At 35.6% G+C, this 21,000-nt stretch overlaps 1 protein-coding gene across 21 annotated transcripts in view; it reads left to right on the plus strand.

The window, feature by feature from the left end:
- The first annotated feature begins 1,206 nt into the window (after window positions 1–1,206).
- LOC110816851 (S-adenosyl-L-methionine-dependent methyltransferases superfamily protein) overlaps window positions 1,207–21,000 on the plus strand; it is a 43,233-nt gene continuing 23,439 nt past the window's right edge. For 6 of the 21 annotated variants that reach the window (XM_022045192.2, XM_022045193.2, XM_022045194.2 and 3 more), the window contains exons 1-5: window positions 1,209–1,668; window positions 2,824–3,016; window positions 3,100–3,209; window positions 10,022–10,100; window positions 10,172–10,239. In XM_022045192.2, the coding sequence (XP_021900884.1) occupies window positions 1,429–1,668; window positions 2,824–3,016; window positions 3,100–3,209; window positions 10,022–10,100; window positions 10,172–10,239 (690 nt within the window). In that variant the 5' untranslated portion in view covers window positions 1,209–1,428. Of the gene's footprint in view, window positions 1,669–2,823; window positions 3,017–3,099; window positions 3,210–10,021; window positions 10,101–10,171; window positions 10,240–17,869; window positions 18,107–21,000 lie in introns of those variants that run through there. The other 15 variants (XR_015816597.1, XM_022045198.2, XM_088212044.1 and 12 more) reach the window with 5 other exon arrangements.

Raw genomic sequence — 21,000 nt, forward strand, 5'->3', positions numbered from 1 at the left:
ATTTTTAAATTTTCAAAATTAATTATGGGTTGGATATTACATACACTTTGTAAGCTAATTCTTAATATGTTTCATCAATAGTTAAGTATTTAGGAAGCTTAGTGATTATCTCATAAGAATATTCCAAAGGAAGAATAAAATACAAAATAGTTATAGCATGAGGTTTTGGAATGAGCTCTCATCAAGGGATAAAATAGATGAAGATGTGACTATAGAAAGAGTTTCTAATGCCTAGCATAGAATAGTAAATGTAGTTAAGGGTTATCTAACTTTGAAAAAATGAGGTGAGTATCGCCAAATTACAAAATGTGCATTCAAATTATTTCGTAAAGATAAGGCCTTAAATATGATGAAAACACTTTTATGACCTTGCCGTAATAAATAGTTCACGAATTATAAATTTATATTATCAAATTGCTCACAAGAGAAAAATAGTAGATTTAAACTTGCTTCCGAGTATAAAACGTGTACAAGTAGAAATCTTTTTTTGTGAAGCGGGTTTGAGAGTGTGTATACCTGACCTAGACTGTAACAAATTTGAACTGCTTATTGATCAATTTATGTATATATTTTTTTCAAATGGAAAAAATTGATGATTTTTATTATAATAATAATAAGTGATCACATATAAAATTTCATGTAAAATCAGAGTAATACATTCTAAATTTTATCAATTCTAATAAATTTAAATGTATTATTGTAAGTTACATAAAATTATATATAGATTTAGTTTCAACATCTTTATACAATTTAAATACTCTTCTAATTAACTTAGATGTGAATTTACATATATTATATTTAGGACATATTTGAAAATGATATGAATTTTTTTTTTAAATCTAAACTTAATTTCATAAACAAATATGTAAGTTGCATTAAGATAACAAAAAGTGGATATGTAACTTTAAATATATTTGCTAATTGTAAATTGAATTCCATATTACATTAATTTTTATTTTATATTAAGATTTTTATTGCCAAGTATATGTAATTCGCATGATATGATACTCTTTACATATACAGGAGTAAGACTTACTTTTATTATTATTTTTTAAGATAAGATTTTATCATCTTAATTGATAACTAAGAATTAGAAATAAATTTAACAAAAAATTTGAATTTTCTTACCAATACAATCAAATAAATTACATTTTCTTAAAAATATTTTTTAAATTTTATAAAAACAAAATAAACATAAATTCTCAGTCTAACCTCTAATTAACGCGTCACTGAAAGGCTATATGGGCAACTGGCTACGGTGTTGAGTTAAGAAAGTGATATTCCTGTTGGAGATTCTGAGCTACTTGGCTATGGCGATGGCCAAACGGAGTCCGAATCAGTAAAGACGGAAGATTGAAAGTGGCAACGAACATTTTGTTTCGTCTGCGACGAACAAGAAGACGAGCACGCGAGAGCTAAGAGAGAGGGATGTTAACGTGCTGGCGTTGCTGCCAAACGCCCAATCGGCTGGTGGCACTGGGGACTATTATCGAACAGTTTCCATTCTTCAAACCAAAAGCGTCTCGTACTCGAAGAATTTACACAGAACTCTCAACGATTACCACCACAACCTCCGCCAGCATTAAGCCTTCTCATTTCGAAACTCTCAGTTCCCGCCAAAAAGACCAGATTCATCTCTACGTCGATGCTCTTCTTCAGTGGAACCAGGTCTCTCTCTCTCTCTCTCTCTCTCTCTCTCTATTCATAAGTACGAGGGAATGAGAAACATATATGCACGCATTTTCTCAATGTGAATTTTAGTTTTTACTCTTCGCCTTTTCTATTGCCGAAAAATCGTTGGCGTCTCTAAGAAATTGGAATCAGAATTTGTGATAGGGGTTGATCGGTTGGGTTTGTAGTACTTGTTAATAGTTAGGCAATATATTGTCATTAGTTGGCCTCAATACAGGCAAAAAAATTTACTGTCACGGTATGTTATAGTATTAGTAATGGAATTGAGAGGAGAGGAAATGAAAGGAAAATAGTAGCTTTTTGAAGAAAAAGAAAGGAAAGTATTGTTATTGTTTGTGTAAGTAATAATTGAAAGTAATATTTTGTTTGGTTTAGCTTTATAAAAAGAGATGATTGATTATTAAAAAATATTCATTAGTGTCTTTTATTGATATTAAGGGTAATGTAGAAGATTTTTCTTCAGTATTTTAAATCATTTACTCTTCTCTTGTTCTTTTTCTAATATGGAGAAATGGAAAAAATTGGAGTTTTACGGGAAAAGAAGAGATGCTTATTATTCATCCGCTTTTTTTTTACCAATTACGATTATATATCCAAACAACTAGAAGAAGAATGAGCATCCCTTCCTTTCCCCTTCTTCATCTCTACTTTTTTCAGTTCAAATGCAGGGTTAGCAACAGAAAAAAAATATTATGAGACTATGAATACGATTAGTATTCAATCTGTGTCAAAAACATGATTGATATTTGATAATTTTTTGACAAAGATTTGGAATAAAATAGGTCCATTTATTGCTTCTTATTTCATTTGGGCTTCAAAAGGATCTAATAGTTACTCAATCGACAGAACAGTTAAAAATATATCGTAAATTAATGACTATAAATCCAGTGTGATTATTTTTCAGTATTTACTCCGTAATAGTCACAGCTCTTGGTCTTCCTTGAATATAGGATTTTTTGTGCACAATTTTTATGCATACTTTAACACATAATATACAGCCTTTTTCGAATTTCTTCTTCCTTTATATTTTTCCCATCAATATTTGTGGAATCCTAAATGACAGTATTTCTTATTTTTCTTGGGTCAAATGGAATGTAACTTATAATGCCAATTATTTCTCTCAATTTTCAGAAAATGAATCTCACAGCTGTTACAGAGGTAAGTGAAGTGATGGAGAGGCATGTTGAGGACTCGCTTGCAATTTTGCCTCCAATTCGAACTTCATATATCTCATGTTGTAGCCCTTCATGTGACAATATCTGCCTTATCGATGTTGGAAGTGGTCCCGGGCTTCCTGGATTGATTTTAGCAATAGCTTGCCCAGGTCTCACTTCATTTTCAACTTGTACGACTTATTTTTGGTTTGTTGTGTTATGTGATGAACAATGACCAATTTTTTATGCTTAGGTTGGAATGTAACGCTTCTGGAGTCCATGAATAAGCGCTGTGTTTTCTTGGAGCATGCAGTCAGTGTTACAGGACTGTCAAATGTTAAAATATTAAGGGGAAGAGCGGAGGTATTCTACAATGCTTTTTCTCTAATAGGATTTCTATGGTTCTCTTAGTTGTTTAAGCACATGAATATTCTGTGTAAAATTATTAGGTGCAATTTCAACTTTAGGTATGTCTCCCTATAGTAACTCATATCTAGCCTTTGACTGCAAAATAATAAAACTAGGGTTATGTAATCTATAGATGTCCCAATGTGAAGAAGTGGGCTACAGCTTTGCATGTGCAGTTGAACCACTGACTAGTTCGAACTACTCAACAGCCCGAGGAAAGATCTTCCAAATAAAGTAAATAGAGTTTTAAGACGAAATATGTTGGGAATCACTCTTATAGAACTTATTGAGAATTTGCTTAGACACCACTGCTAGGAATTGCTTGATATAATTTTGACTAAATTTGGGTGAAAGAGTAATATGCTAATGGAGGCTAGGAGGTAAAGAGAATTATATTGCAAAGTTTGGGTACATAACAAGCTTCCATATGGCTTTCATGTTGTTTAGTGTCAATGGTTTTATCTCTGCCATGGGTTTTCTGCATATAGAATTATATTTGCAGGCCTGTGGGTTACATACCCTCTCCTAATTAATTTTCATATACCAAATGAAGAGAAGTCATAACTAATTATAGCATTTAAGGACCACGAAAAGCCAATTAATATGCTCCATCTGAACCTTTATCCAAAATTTTCTTCCCTATTAAGCTTTCCATTTTGCTGACATTTGAGCTGCCGCATGCATCTCCATTTTGCTTCTGTTAAGCCTAAATCTGTGGTGTGAAAAAACTACTTATTTAGATTACAAATTATTCTTAGCAAACTTTCTTAATCTGTAATTCACATACAACTTCTAGTGGGAGGCGATGCATTTTGCCCAAATATAGCCTTCAGAGATTTCATCTTTCTAGGGAATCCAACCGGCATATTACGGTTAATTCTGTCAGTTCTTAGCTTCTGTTTTTGCCAAGAATCTCTACCTAAATTTGAATGTTTTCCTCAATTCTTTTCTCCTAAATTTCCTACTTTACTTAGCCTAAAATACCATGCATTCAACTCCTAAAGATCATCTGAAAACATCAAGGAAATATTTTCAAAATCGTCTCGGTTTCCAGACATGCATACCTGCAGGTGTCGGGTTCTGACTACCTTCTGTATTTTGCTTCGTTCTCTCTTTTAGGAGCAGCAAAAAGATTTGCTTCTTTTTCCTAAATCACCATAACATCTAGCTCAATATGCTGTATAAATTTCGTTGGAAATGGTGGAGGGAGTTGGAGGAACTGCCTTGAGAAAGGAAGGCCCGAGCTATGGGTCTGTTTCTGCAACTTGCAGAAGTCCTTCGGGTTTGAGTCCCATTCCTCCTCCTCCCTCTTTTTTTTTTTTTTTTGAGATAAAAGCAGGAGAAAATATATTAAAGGTAGAGCGCCAAGAGGGCGCAACCCATGTAGAAAGATAGAGAAGAATTTACAGATCCGTAATAATATCAACAATAGATCTCAAATCCTCTAAACTATCTAAATTGTGGCCAAGAATAGTAGAACAAAAAAAAACATAACCATCTATCCTTGATAGTATCAAAATCAGTATATCTATCTTCAAAAACTCTTTTGTTACTTTCATTCCAAATCACCCAATAATAGATAGAGGAATAAATTTGTGACATTTATGCTTCGTAATAATTCCTTCCCAAGCTAAAAGTTCTTGAGAAACAGTCCCAGCTATAACCCATTGACGCCAAGAAAATTATAAATCATATTGCAAAACTTAACTGCGGTCGGATACCAAAGAAGAAGATGATTAGTAGTTTCAGTGTTCAACATGCACAAAAGACATCTGTTAGCCAAATTCAGTCCTCTCCTCATGAAATTGTCAAACGTAAGAATTCTTCCCTTTGTAGCTTCCCAAGAAAAAAAAGAAATTCTGAGTGGTGCAATAGAATTCTAGATAATTTTGTTGGGGAAATTGCCAGGAGATCTAGTTTGGCCATCCACAAGAAGTCTATAAAATGACTTGACAGAAAATGTACCATTTCTATTTGCTTTCCAGTAAAGACAATTTTCACTAGAATCAAGATTAATGGTAGCTAAAAGTTGGAGAAGACTTTCATATTCCTGCGCTTCCCAGTCCTCTAAGTTTCTGGTTACCTCCTCATTCCAATAATTATCCTCATACACATTCCTGATGAGTGAATTTCTATTCTTGGCAATGGTATAAATGTGAGGGAAACAATTCTGAAAAGATTCCATACTGGACTATTTATCCTTCCAAAAAACGGATAGTGTTTCCATTGCTCACTTTCCAATTAGAACCATTAAGAACAGAATCTAAACTGCGCATTATACTTTTCCACAAGCTTTTCCCAAAAACAGTTTTGTCCAAGTTAGTAATATCAAGACGGTTATTACCAACCATTTACAGTCAACAGCCTCTTTTTAGAGTTTTTTATGTTCACAAAAATATTTCAAAATCCATTTACCACGGAGAGCTTTATTAAAAGTTACTATGGATTTTAGCCCCAAACCACCAGTAGCAACCGGTTTCTTCACTTCATTCCAATTAACCAAATGAAATTTATGGCTATTATCAGAATCACCCCAGAGAAAATGACATTGAATAGTTTCCAATTTTTTGGCTGTTTTCTTAAGAATGGTTAAAACAGATAAGTAATAGATGGGAAGATTGGAGAGGGTACTCTTGATAAGTGTTAGTCTCCTACCATTTGACAGATATTTACTTTTCCATCCAGCCAATCTGTTTTGAAATAACTCAACAATAGGTTCCTAGCTTCTTGTATCTTTATGATTACTGCCCAAAGGGACTCCCAGATATTTAATCGGGAGTTAAGAGGATCTGCAGCCCATGACAACAGCAAAATTAGGAGAAGTGTCGGCAAGTATATGATTCGAACTATGCATACCTAGATCAATAAGTTCAGATTTATCAAGGTTTATCTTTAAGCCCGATGTTGCTTGAAAACATAATAAGATGTACCTCAAATGAAGTAAGTTATCAATATCTGGTCTGCAGAAGAAGAGAGTATTGTCAGCGAAGAAAAGATGCGTAGTTTCTGTCTTTTTATTTTGATTACCTATTGTGATGCCCTTGAACAACCTCAGATTACTAGACTTGTCGATGAGCTTGTTAAACGTTTTCATTACAATAATAAAAAGAAGTAGAGATAATGGATCACCTTGCCTTAAATCCCTAATAACCTTAAAGAATTTAGAGGGTCCATTATTTATCAAAACAACAAAAGTTGGTGAAGTGATATGCATTTTTATCTAACTTCTCCATTTCCGACTAAAGCCCAAGTTATCAAGCATGTGGTCAATGAAATTCCAAGATATATGATCAAAAGCCTTTTCCATATCCAGTTTACAAATTAAATCATTGCCCTTCTTTCTTATAACATCATCAACAACTTCGTTGGCGATAAAAATAGGATCTGTGATTTGTCTGCCATGCACAAAAGCCTGTTGATTTTGATTAATAATCCGGCTAAGAACTTTGAAAAGTCTGTTAGCAAGCACCTTGGAGAGAAGTTTGTAAAGGCTGCTGATTAAGTTGATCGGTCTAAAGTCCTTTAAATTTACAATATTTTTCTTTTTTGGGATCAAAACAATAAATGTTGAATTAATTGATTTAACAAAGGAACTGCTGTTATAAAAATCTTTGAAAAAACCCATGATTACCTTTCATTATATCCTAAAATTCTTAGAAAGTTTTTATATTAAAATTATCCGGGCCAGGGGATGTATCAACATCACAGTCTCTGAGACAATTCAGAATTTCTGATTCAGTAAATTCAGCTTCCAAAATAGAATTGGCAGAATTGTCTAATCTGTCAAATTGTAGATTGTTAAGAAGAGGTCTAACAGAAAAAACCTCCGAGAAAATATTCAAGAAATGTGATTTGGTTGCTTCTCGTATCGCTTCATTACCCTCAATTTTATTACCATCCACAAGTAGTTCAGAAACATAGTTTGTCCTCCTATGATTGGGAAGACAATGAAAATACTTGGTGTTTCTATCAATTTCTTTTATCCATTTTTCTCTAGCCCTTTGCTTCCAAGAGATGGGTTCAAGGTGAAGTTTGTCAGCTAATTCCAGTTTCAGTCCATTTCTTTTCTCTCTATCAGCATTAGAGAGGCCAATAGGACCTTCCATGTTCTCCGAAAAATCAAGATCAGTCATTAAATCATTTATTTATTTTTCCTCAACTTTACCCACCTCTTTGGTCCAAGATTTAATTTCATTTTTTAGTCTAGAGAGTTTTGAGGTAATAATAAAACTTGAGGTGCCTTTACAGTTGATAGAGTTCCAAACGTTAACAATCGTTTCTTTGAACTCACAATTTTTAAACCATTTGTTATCAATTCTAAATGGGCAGGGGCCCCATTGAATCCCATTAGAATCTAATAAGATGGGGAAATGATTAGAATTGGGTCTAGAGAGTACATTTTGATTTAAACCCGGGAGTTAAAGGATGAGATCACTGGAGATAAGGAATCGATCAATTCTGGAGAAAGAAAGATTGTCTATCTGATTACTCCAAGTCCAGTTACCGCCTTTCAAAGGTAAATCAACTAGATTGAACTTGTTCACATAAGCTTGAAATTCTTTGGCACAGGAAGCAGAGAAATGACCACTGAATCTTTCTTCTCTCTTGAGGATCATCTTAAAATCACTACCGATGATACCCTTATTACCCCACTTAACATGACATTCGGTTAATTCTTTCCATAGAGTCTCTTTATCAGATTCTGAAGCTCTACAGTATACCCTCGAAGAAAACCATTCCACCCCATTACTTAAGCTAACAAACTTACATGCAACTGTTGTTCCCCCAACCAGAGTTTCACAACAGTCAACAAGGCTTTTGTTCCACTTCACAAGAATGCCACCCGCCGTACTATTAACAGAAAGGGATGCCTAACCGACTTCATCCTGACGCCAAATTTCGTTAATGGTTCTAGCATTAATGTCATCCAATTTGGTTTCTTGTAAGCAAATAATTGTAGACTTTCATCTATCAAGACAGCCTCTGATAATGTTCTTCTTCTTAACATTGTTAAGACCCCCTCCTCACTCTTTTGTTTTCCTTCTTTCTTCTTTCCCACCTCTCCCTCACTCTTCCCTTAGCTTCCCGTTTTGCTTTCCTAAATTTTTTCTTTCTCTCTTCTTCACTCTCTTTCCCTTTTGCTGGTGGTCGCGCAAGCTCTGTTTTCTGGCTCACACGACTTTCTCTTTGTTTCTTTTTCCTCTATACCCATTCTGGTTTCACACAATTTCTTTTTCCTCAAGCGACTGGAGGGGGTTAAATATGGGGTTTTTGGAGCAAGCTCGGCCTTTGGATCACATGCAACTGATCCTGGCCATTGAGGGCTTGAAGGTGGCCGACCCGGCTGCTGCCTCCCCAATCGGCTTCTTCTACATGGACACCCCCAAGGGCATTTTTGTCCTTCCACTTGTTCAGGTGGCTGACCAAGAAATGGTGAATTTTCACTGTTGATCTTCCTCTTTTCCCCCTCCATGCATGAAACCTCCACCCTTGATAATTCCACTTCATTTTTCTTTTAATTTCCTATGTGGCTAGCTATGGTGGCCACTTGTTTGCCTTGGTTTTGAGGTGTCCTCTTTGTCATCCTATTCACAAATTTTTGTGGGCCCCATCTTGATGAGGTGGCACCATGATTCCACTCGGATTCGGACACATGGTGTCCAAAATTTTCCAAGTTGTCCATGAAATCTTATTTGGGTTTAAATATGATTGGGGAAATTGCTAATTTAATATTTGGAAACCTATTTCCTTTGAGAAAAATTTTTCTTCAGGTGATTTTTCTCCCACTTGGGGGAAAACCCTAATTCTCCCAAATTTTGCCTCTTTTCCTTTTTTGCTAAATTCTCCCTCATTATTTCGGGAATAATTCCTCTTCTTTTATGAAATTTATTATTTTACTAATTTTCTCGATTTATAAAAATTTGAAAATTATTAGATCTACAATTTTCTAATTTTTCTCAATTTTTGAAAAAAATTTGCATCTTAAGCATCACCACACATTGTAATTTCAAATATTCCTCAAATTAAAATATTTAATTTACCTAAATAAAATTTTGAAGTTAATTACATGCTTAGTTTACAATTCCGAGCCGGTTAGGGTTTCTCGGGTCGTTACATCTATATTTAAGAGATTGGAGAATTCTTTCTTAACAAGCCCTTACTAGTTGTTTAACATAAGTCAGAAGTGAAGAATATCCCTTAAACTGTCTAGCTCCTAATATGATTACCTTTTCTAGAGCCACAACCAGATCCATAGTTAGGGGCCTTAAAGTTGATGGCTACAAATTGTTCATTGACTTCTACTCTGCCATGGTCTAGTTGCCTTTTTTGATACTTCTTTGTGATGAGAGGATTTTTTTGGTTGACATGTTCTCAAAGGAGAATGCATTCATCATTTGAACCACTTAATATATGTGGCTCAAGTAATATTTTAAACAAAATTCATCAACCCAGAATGCAGTCAATTTGATGGCCAACCATTTTGTCATGATTCTTTTCCTCAGAAATATACCTGCAAGTTGAGTCTATATGTTATACTTTTTATTTCAACAAAAAAAAAAAAAAAAACTTGAGTCTATACGTTACTGACTGCGCCCTGTCTTCCTATAAACATGTGTAATCAGATTTGTCTGTTCCAAAATTATCTATTTTGAGAGGCAGTGATTTTCGAGAAGCATTTTAATCTTGTTTGGTTGTCATTAGTCTCAAATTTCTTGTCACTAATTATCTTCTACTGCCTATGTGTTGCAAATCTTGTTCTAGGACAGAATTTAGGGCAGAATGCTTGCTTCAGAGAGCATTTTGATGTTGCAGTTGCCAGAGCAGTGGCAGAGATGAGGATTTTAGGTATTTATGACAAGTTCTTATCATATGGTTTATCATTGCTTAGCATTAATTTCATTTATATAAATTTTCAGCTGAGTACTGTCTTCCTCTGGTTCGTGTTGGTGGGTTGTTTGTTGCCGCAAAGGGTCATGATCCTCAGGTATGAATTTGAATTTTAGTACCCTTAGCAGATTATTAATTTGTTTTCTCTGAAACCACCTTTTTTTTTTAAATGAAAGTATGGAAGATATATTGATGAAATGACGCCAAGGGGGTGCCGGCCATGTAGAAGGAAAAGAGAATTTACAGATCTGTAAAAATATTTACAATCAATTGAAAATCATCTAAGCTATCAGGATTGTGGTCGGGTATAATAGATCCAAAATAATATAACCATTTATCCTTGATAGTGACAAAATCAGTTTCTATTCCTTCAAATATTCTATTGTTTTTTTCTTTCCAAATTATACAGAAAATAGTCAGGAGAATGAGTCTGAGACACTTGTTTTTCATTCTGATCCCCTCCCAAGCAAGAAGTTCGCCATTAACGGACCCCGCCATGGCCCAGTGAACGCCCAGGAGATTGAAAATCATAGACCAGAGCATGTGAGTAACCTGGCACCACAATAAGAGGTGATTGCAAGATTCCAGGTTCTGTATGCACATGGAGCATCTGTTGGCCATAGTCACCCTTCTTTTCATGAGATTATCAAGGGTAAGGATATGTCCCTTAGTGGCTTCCCAAGCAAAAAATGAAATTCTGGGAGGAGCATGAGATTTCCAGATCAGATTGCAAGGAAATGTGGCCATAACAGCAGAGTGATTCTCCAAAGAACTATAAAAAGACTTGACAGAAAAATTGCCTCTTTTGCTCAAATTCCATCAGAGTTTGTCATTTGCGCTGTTAAGCTGAATGTTGGCCAGCAGCTGCAGCAAGTTCTCTAATTCTTCCATCTCCCAATCCTGGAGGTTTCTAGTAACCACAAAATTCCAAGCCAAAGAGTTATTATCCCCACAAGCATCACTAAAGAGTGTATTCTTGTCTCTAGCAATAGCAAAAATAAAAGAAAAACGTGTTTGAAAATTATCAGAACCGTGCCAGACATCTTGCCAAAACTGGGCCTTGTTGCCCTTTCCTACCACCCACTTGGAGCAATTAAGAACGGCATGAAAATTTTGCATGATACTCTTCCAAAGACTCGTACCAAACACACTTTTCTCCAATGAGGTATGATCATGGAAATTGTTCCCAAACCATTTGCTGTTTATGATTTTCTTCCGAAGGCAGTTGTCATTGTTCCACAATTGGCAAATCCATTTCCCATGAATGGCCTTGTTAAGGACGGTTAAGGAACGCAAGCCCAATCCCCCAGCAACAGCCGGTCTCTTAATCTCATCCCAACTGACCAGATGAAATTTCCTTTTATTGTCATCATCCTCCCATAGAAAACAGCATTGAATAGATTCTAGTTTTTTAGCTACTTTCTTTGGAATGGTAAGCACCAAGAGATAATGGATAGGAAGGTTAGACAGGGTACTTTTGATGAGAGTTAACCTCCCATCATTGGACAGAAATTTACTATCAAACAACCACTTGCTTGGCTTGTTGGTATTTGCAAGTTTTTATTAGAGGGTGTGCTTTCGAGCCTTGGTCTACATGCCTTTGTAATGGACAAGAAGCTGAAGAAAAAAGAGGACCTAGCTTTTTGCTAGTTTTGACAGTTTATTTCCGTTTATGTTTTGACAGTTTTATTTCTCTGTGTAGTGGCTTTGCTACAGAAAAAGTAGTGTTCTTTGAAGAAAAGTCTTTTTTTTGCCTTGAAGTGCTAATCATTTTATCATCAATTTGTATTCTTATGGTTTCTGTAACAAACAATGTTTTCTCTCAGTTGTATATATAAAAAGTGTTCTAGTTATGCATTTTAAACAGACTGTTACTACCACCAAATCCACTGTCACACAAATTTTATATTTCAAAAGCTGTTTTCAAACCTCCAACGATATCATGAAATCCAGGTACCAAAAACCTGTTGTGTATTTATCTCAAGTGTGAAAAGTTGAAGCCTGAAGATATTAATATGTTATTGATTGATGTTGCTAGGTACGAGAAATTAGACATTTGCTTTTGTATGGGCTTTGAAGGGTTTATGTTTTCTGAACAGGATATGTTGGCCTTTTTCCACATAAAAAGAATAATTGCCTTGAGTATCTCTATCAACCGCTTCAACCTGTTTTAACCTAGGCTTCTATCTTCAACTAATTGCCTTCAGGAATCTGTAGTTCAAAAAGGATTTAATCCCATCTAATTCTCCCCTTGTTTCCTGACTCAACTCTTCTTCCTTCGACATACCTTGAAGCTTAAGCTTCATTGAACTAACAATCTGCCAAAGATTCACCGGGAACCAAAACTGGATAAAGTCTCATCATCGTCAATGTCCTCATCTAGACTGAAGATTATGTCAATCATTTGCTTCTGTTAGATTCAATATCAAACTTTGTTTATATACTCCCGCTAGATTTCTTCTGCCCTTTCTCTATTACAGATTTGATTACCACTCAAGTCCGTGGTTTTCCTCTCTACCATCCTTGAATCACCCGTTCCTACACCAGTGGTACTGGGGTAAACAGCATTGGCACTTTTGACATGTACCCGGTGATGGTGGGTGCAAGAATGAGAAGGAAAATGGTTAGATCGAAGAGAAGAGAAAGGGAAGGGTGAAAGAGAGAGAATACTTGAAAACAAAGAATCAGAAGAAATATGCTTGATATTCAAACTTACCATCATTTGGTACATGTCAAAAGTTTCTGATAGGACAACAATAAACCAAACTGAGTTGAATACCTAAGTATTTGAATTCAAATTCGAGCTCTGTTAGGCTTGAATTCAGCTCAAATATTTTGATTTGAATATTCTTTTGGGCTCGGACTTGTTCATTTAGAAAAGTATATAATTGAATTCGATAAACTTGATGAAGATTCTGATAAACATCCTACTTACCTAATTTTTTAAAAATATTTATAAATATATCAAAATTAAAATAGAGTAATCTCCAAAACAGAGTATATATTATTTCGACAAAATAAATGTAATGTATTTGATTTATTAATAGATGAATGAACAAATTAGGGAGCTTTTGAACCTGTTGAGAAGTGTAAAAGTGTATGTTAAGTAGGGTAAATGGTATATTAATAATGTACCCTTCTTGTTGTAATTAAAATATTTTCTTTTTACTGCTCATATAAACCTGTATATTTAGGTCCCTCCTATTCAATAAAATACACACATCATTCTTCAAATGTTATTAGAGTTTTAGGAAAAATCCTATGCCTCTCTCACAAACCCTGATTGACATTCATTGCCAAAATAAGATAAAAATTCTTAAGGGAGCCAACATTTATTACTGTCTGCCACTCTTCAGCTACTGACCACCATAAGACCAGTTACCAGCCAAAAAGTCAGCCTTTATAGTTGGCTTCACCCTCTAAGCTGCACGACCAGAAGTAGTCGTTGCTCCTTGCACCAGCCAGACCCCAGTTGCACACCACTGTTATTGCACCCCCGATTCGGCCACACCCTAGTTACTCCTCGTGCCGCACCCTTGTCAGGCTAGAACAAACACAAGAGCATTCTTGCGCCAACCTATGGCAACTGGTCTAGCAGCTAGCCGCCAGATCCAGCTGCAGCATGGCTCTTGCCAGTGGCTGAAGTAAACTTTGATCGCTTTGTCCATTATGACCAACCTATGCACAAATGTTCTAGTTGCGAGCCGCCAGCTCCAGCTGCTGCATAGTTTTTGCCAGCGGCTGAAGTAAACTTTGATCACTCTGTCCAACCCGTAATCTCCCATTGGTAATTTTGTTTTGGCCTTAATTGCCCTAAGAAATAGTAAATTATGTTGAAAGTAATATCCCAAATTACTAGTATAAATTCCCGCGTGAGAAACTCTGCACAAAACACTAGAGAATCTCAACCAAGCTGCTAATTGTTTCATTGGTAAAGACTATTGGAGTTGGTAACAATTGATTTGAACCACCCTCAAGTGAAAGGAAACTTCAATCACCTTCTTGGCATGAGATCAAAACCAGGAGATCCAACATTCGATGCTTTGGATGAAGAATTGATGATTAAGGTCTGACTCTGGAATGCCATATCGTCATAAATAAGTAAAATAATCATGTTCCTGTATATAGTCAAAAAAGATTTTGGACTCAATCAAGGGAACTTATCCAAGGGAAACGATACAACTCAATGATCTCATTGTCAAACCTTGGACAACCAAATAGGGAAATAAATTAGTTACAAAATATACCACTTAGTTGAAGAATTGGTAGCAAGAGCTCGGTCAGTATCGCAATCTTACTATGGAGTGCAGCAAAAACGTCATAGCATTAAAGAGAATGATTAACGAAGATAGAGTATATCAATTCATAGCTGAACTAATTGAAGAATATGATTAGGTAAGAGTTCAGATCTTGGGAAAAGAGGAAATACTATTCTTGAATCAGGTAATATCTCTTGTTAGTGTCAAAGAAAATAGAAGAAGAGTCCTTGAACCTCACACTACTAATAAATCTGCAATAGCAACTAAAGACTCTAAACCATGTCAATAGGGAAATCAGCTAAATCATATTGCGAACTCAGCTACCAATGGGAAAAACATGGACAATCTCCGATATATATTTTATAAGAAGCATAGACACGCCAAAGAGAAGTGTTGAGAACTTCATGGCAAGCGCGCTACCTCTAGTAAAGATTGAGGGTACAAGAAGAATCAGGAACAGACACATATGATCCATTCACAGGAAGAGAAGACTAGAGACCTCAATGATTTCAAGGTAGAAATAGAGCCTCTGAGGACCTGGCTTGAACATCTTGAAAAGTCTAAAAGTATAGGTCTCTTAGTATATTCAGGTATGCTTTTTAATTTCTGTAGTTTAAATGCCTTGGAAAGTCTTTTGCAATGTCATGGACTATGGACTTAGGAGTTACCGACCACATGACTAACTCGTCCAAATTTTTTAACTCTTATGCTACATGTCTAATTAATAGAAAAATTATCACTGTTGATGGTTCATTAAGCATAATGACATGAATTAAAAACGTAAAACTTAATCCTTATTTATTCTTACTAACATACTCCGTGTTCTAAAGTTGTATACCAATCTCATATTAGTAACTAACTTGTTTTTTGATTTCAGTTGTAAAATGAATTTTTTCTTTCTTTCTTTGCTAATTTTAGAATCAGAGGTTGGGGAGGATGAGTGAACATATTGAGACTCATGACAGGTTGTATTTCCTAGATACACTTGAAATATCACGAGCAATTCTCTCTACTAACACATTAGATAAGTTATGATTATATGACAAAAGTCTAGGACACCCATCTTTCTCTACCCTTAAAGTTATGTTTTTCTCTTTATTTTCCAATTGCAATAATAGAAACTTATATTGAGATGTATATGAACTGGCAAAACGCGGATGTGTAATATTTTTTCCTTATTTTCAGTTGATTCATAATAATATTTGTGATTTCTCAAATGTTCCTAATATTTCTAAAGCTCATTGGTTTATTTTTTTTTTATTGATGATTGTACTTGTGTCGCTTGGTTTTCCTTATTGAAATCTAAAGCTGAGTTTGGTTGGGGATAAGAGTAATCAAATAAGAAAAAAGATACTTAATCTCATCCATGCGTTTATTCTTTTGATCATTTGGAGGGAAATGAAAATAAGAGAGTTATGAGAGTCCTTGCTTTCACGTTGGTAGAATTAGAGATTATTGGTTGGAAACGTGAACTATTTAGTTCATAAAATATCCTATTCTAGATGGGAATAATTTGGGGAGCCTTATAATCATTTTGATTTTAAAAGGGGGGAAGGGGATGAAAATAAGAGAGTTTTTGAGAGTCCTTGCTTTCGCATTGGTAGAATTAGAGATTATTGGTTGGAAACGTGAACTATTTAGTTCATAAAATATCATATTCCAGACGGGAATAATTTGGGGAGCCTTATAATCATTTTGATTTTGAGGTGGGGGGGGGGAGTAGTTCTGCTCTTTTTGAGAGATTGAAGAAATGTAAAAGAGATTTGAAAATGATGTGGATGGAGCGTGCTATTACAATTTGTAGAAAATTAGGATTAGCTATTAGAGGGTACTTTAGTATTTGCTGAATATTCTAGTTTGGACAGGTAGCATTGCCAGCTGCTCCACTACCACAGTATTCGTTCTGTTTTCATTCTGTTTTAATGTTTGTTACGCATGCATGGAGCCTATAAAATGACACTCCATCTTTTTTGTAATGAAAAGGGAAAATAGTAGAGAAACAATTCTTTTCTTTCTCTCGAAATCTTTCTCTCTTCAAAACTACATGGTATCAAAGCATTGTCTGATCCAGAAAATTTAATCCGCCTGCGCCAAAACCTTCAAATGGCCACAGAGGAGGAAACTTCTTCTCCACCTGAAGTTCTCTTTGGTGCTTATCTTCCCACTCACATCAACTCTCGATTGGTGGAATAATCTTCATCGTTCATTACCAGCCACAAACTCAATGGCAACAACTATCTTCAATGGTCTACGTTCGTGCTCCTGTTCATCCGCGGGGAAGGTCATGACGAATATCTGATTGGTGAAATCATATAGCCACCAGCTCACGATCAACATGCTCGGACTTAGAAGATAGAAAACAACATGGTAATGTCGTGGTTGTTAAACTCCATGATTTCCGAGATTGGAGAAAATTTCATGCTGTATGAGACTGCTCGGAAAATCTGGGAAGCGGCCCGAGAGTCTTATTCCAGTCACGACAACACCTCAACCATTTTTGAGGTTGAATCTTCTCTCCACGAGCTGCGACAAGGTGAAATGAATGTCACCTAGTATTATAATTGCCTCACTCGCAGCTGGCAACAGTTAGATGCTTTCGAAGATTACCAATGGAGTTGTTCGGAAGATGCAAAGAAGTTTCGTACATTTGTTGAATAGAAGAGAATTTTCAAATTTCTCTTAGGGTTAAATAAATCCTTGGACGAAGTCAGAGGTCAAATTCTGGGCATGAAACCATTGATGGGTATCAGAGAAGTCTTCTCTGAGGTCCGTCGTGAGAAAAGTTAGAAAAAGGTTATGATGGGAGAATCGTAAATCGCTCAATTGAGTAAGGATGCTTCGGCTCTCACTACCTGAGCTCCTGATGTTAGAGGAAAGAAGGGTCGCCCATGGTGTGACTTCTGTAATAAACCAGGGCACCTCCGTGAGAGATATTGAAAACTTCATGGAAAATTAGGGAAGAAAAAGACTTCCAAACCCGAAATTCCTCAAGGCACTCTGGTAACAACAGGCGCTCTGGCAGCAACATCTGATGACAGCTCCTCCATCCAATCTGACAGTGCTCTCTTCAGTCTAGAACAAATGGATGCTCTCCTAAAAATATTTTCATCAAAAGGTATTCTCGGTAATGCATCTGTTGCCCAAAAATGTAATTTTCTTTTTGGTTTATGTGCTTATTTTACAAAAAGGGAAGTTTGGATTGTGGATTCTGGAGCATCTGACCATATGACAGGAAATCGATCCCTGATTCACAATTACAGTGAATATAAGGAAATTTTTTCTATCAAGATTGCTGATGGTTCAAGCTCTAGAGTGGCAGGAATTGGATTAATTGATGTATCACCATGTTCGACATTACATTCAGTTCTTTATGTATCAAAGTTGGATTGCAATTTGCTGTCTATAAGCAAGATTTATAAAGATCAGAAATGTATTGTTAAATTTAACAATGATCTTTGTGTATTTCAGGACTTGGCTTCGGGAAAGATGATTGGCAGTGCTAGGATGGATTCTGCACTCTACCTTCTAACAGATGGAACATCTCCTTTAAATAGACAAACTACAAATGTTGTATTTGTTAATTCAGTATCTGTAGAGAGTTCAAATGATAGCCACTCTATCATGCTATGGCATTATCGATTATGCTATCTAAACTTTTTGTATTTGAAATACTATTTTCTAATTTATTGAGAAATAAAAATCCACTTTTTTTTTTAGTGAGGTATGTCAATTTTCTAAGCATACTCGAAATTCCTTTCCAAATGTGCTATGCAAACCCTCCAAACCATTTGCATTAAATTCATAATGATGTATGGGAACCCTCATGAGTAAAAAATGTTACTAGAAAAAAATGGTTTGTATCATTCATTGATGACCACACTAAAATCATCTGGGTCTTTATAATGAAAGAAAAATATGAATTAAACCACATATTCCAGAATTTCAATACCATGATCCAAAATCAGTTCCACACCATGATACAAGTTTTGAAAACTGACAATACTTGTGAGTATTTTGAATCTACCCTAGGACAATACCTTACTAATCAAGGTATTATTCACCAGAGTTCATGTGTCTACACCCCACAACAAAATTTTGTAGTCGAAAGAAAAAACAGACATATTCTTGAAGTTGCTCATTTCTTAATGTTTATCACACATATTCCTACATTACTGTGGGTAGAAGCTATTCTCACTGCTACCTACTTGATCAATCGAATGCTTACCCGTGTTCTCAAGTTTAAAACTCCCTACAACACCCTCCTTCAAGCCTTCCCGAACTCTCACATTCTAAATATTGTTCCATTTAAAGTGTTTGGTTGCATTGCTTATGTTCACATTCATACTCATCTCCAGGGAAACTTGACCCTAGGGCCATTAAATGTGTTTTTGTTGAATACTCCTGAAATCAGAAAGGATACAAATGTTTTTTCCCAGGCACTCATCGTTTTTACAACGCTATAGATATAACTTTATTTGAAAATCAACCATTTTATCCCACAATAGATATTCTGGGGGAGAATTTCACTCAGGAATATCTATTGTGGGATACTGACCCACCTCTGCCTCCACATGTCTCCTTGCCAAATACACCTCTTCAAACAACTGAACATGACCCTGAAACCACTAAAGAGCCAGTTGTACCTGAAACCACAAAAGAGGCTGAACCTATCACAGATATTGATAACACATTGCTTTTAAAAAAGTAAGTTTCGTGTCTACACAAGTACGAATAAGACTCAAGTTGGTAGAACTTCTGAACTAACTATGCAATGTCATGAATTAACTCCTGGACCAAGCACTCAGAATACACCAGGTAATGAAATCTCAGACTCGCTGATTGATACCGACATTGATAATGAGTTACCTATTGCTTTGAGAAAAGGTGTTCGCTCTTGCACCATGCATCCCATTTATGCCTCATATGGTAAGTAATCTCCAACATATCATGCACTTGTAAGTAAACTTGACAGCAACATCATTGAACCAAAAATAGTTCATGAAGCACTCAAGTTCCCTGAATAGAAAATTGCTATTCAAGAAGAAATCAAAACACTTGAAAAGAATGAAACATGAGAGTTAATTGAACTGCCCTCAGGGAAAATTCCAGTAGGATGTAAATGGATTTTTACTACAAAATATAATTCTAATGAAAATATAAGTCGATACAAAGCTCGTCTTGTTGCTAAAAGTTTTACTCAGTCATATGGGATTGATTATCAAGAAACTTTTGCCCTAGTTGGCAAGCACAACACCATACGGGTACTTTTTTCATTTGCTTCAAATCTTGATTGGCTCCTTTACCAACATGATGGGAAGAATGCATTTCTCAAGGGTGATCTAAAAGAAGAGATGTATATGGAAGTCCCTCCAGGACTTGAAATAAATCCGCAAAAGGTATATAAATTGAAAAAGGCCCTCTAAGGCCTTAAGCAATCACCAGGGGCATGGTTTGAAAGATTCTCCAAGGCAGTTAAACATATGGGATATACACATTGCCAGTCTGATCACATTCTATTTGTCAAAAACAGTGTCGCAGGAAAGAGAGCTGTCCTAATTGTGTATGTTGATATTATTTTGATAGATGATCATGATGAAGAGATCTCAAAACCCAAAAACTTCCTTGCTAAGGAATTAGAAATCAAAGACCTTGTGATGCTAAGATATTTTCTTGGAATGGAGATAGCTCGATTTAAGAAAGGAATCTCTGTATCACAATGTAACTATTTCCTAGACCTTTTAAAAGAAACAGGTATTCTTGGCTGTAAATCTACAGGAACACCTATGGAGTCAAATGTTAAACTTGGTCTCAAAACTGATGATAAACCGGTTGATAAAGAAAGCTATAAGCGACTTATTGGCAAACTTATCTATTTAATTCACACAAGACTAGACATTAGTTTCACTGTGAGTATCGTAAGCCAATTCATGTCTCAACCCACTAAGGGATACATGAGCACTGTGTACCGGATTCTGAGATACTTGAAGATGACTCCAGGATGAAGGCTATTCCTTGGACAAAGGCTATTCTTTCAAAAGAGTATGAACAGGAACAATGAAATCTTTATTGATGCAGATTGGGCAAGATCAGTAACTGATAGGAGGTTCACATCTGGTTATTGCTTGTATGTATGGGGTAATCTTGTCACCTGGTGTAGCAAGAAGCAATCAGTTGTTTCAAGGAGTAGTGCCAAAGCTGAGTTACGGTCACTTGCCCATGGAGTATTTAAAGGTGTGTGGCTAAAAAAGATACTACTTGAACTTAAGTTCTCAGTTCCTATCCCTATGAAACTCGGGTGTGATAATCAATCTACCATTAGCATGTCAAGGAGCCTGTGCACTATAATGAACTAAGCATATTGATATTGATCACCACTTCATCAGAGAAAAGATGGAGGACCAGTTTATAACACTTTTATATGTTCCAACCAATCAACAAACTGCAGATATTCTTACAAAAACTCTTCCAAAGGGAGTATTTAATAACATTCTATCCAATTTAAGTTTACTCAATATTTATGTAAGCTAAATTGAGGGGGAGTATAGAAAATTAGCATTAGCTGTTTGAGGGTACTTTAGTATTTGCTGAATATTTTGGTT

The sequence above is a fragment of the Carica papaya genome, chromosome 9 (assembly GCF_054855325.1).
Source record: "Carica papaya isolate Zhongbai chromosome 9, ASM5485532v1, whole genome shotgun sequence".
Taxonomy (NCBI): Eukaryota; Viridiplantae; Streptophyta; class Magnoliopsida; order Brassicales; family Caricaceae; genus Carica; species Carica papaya.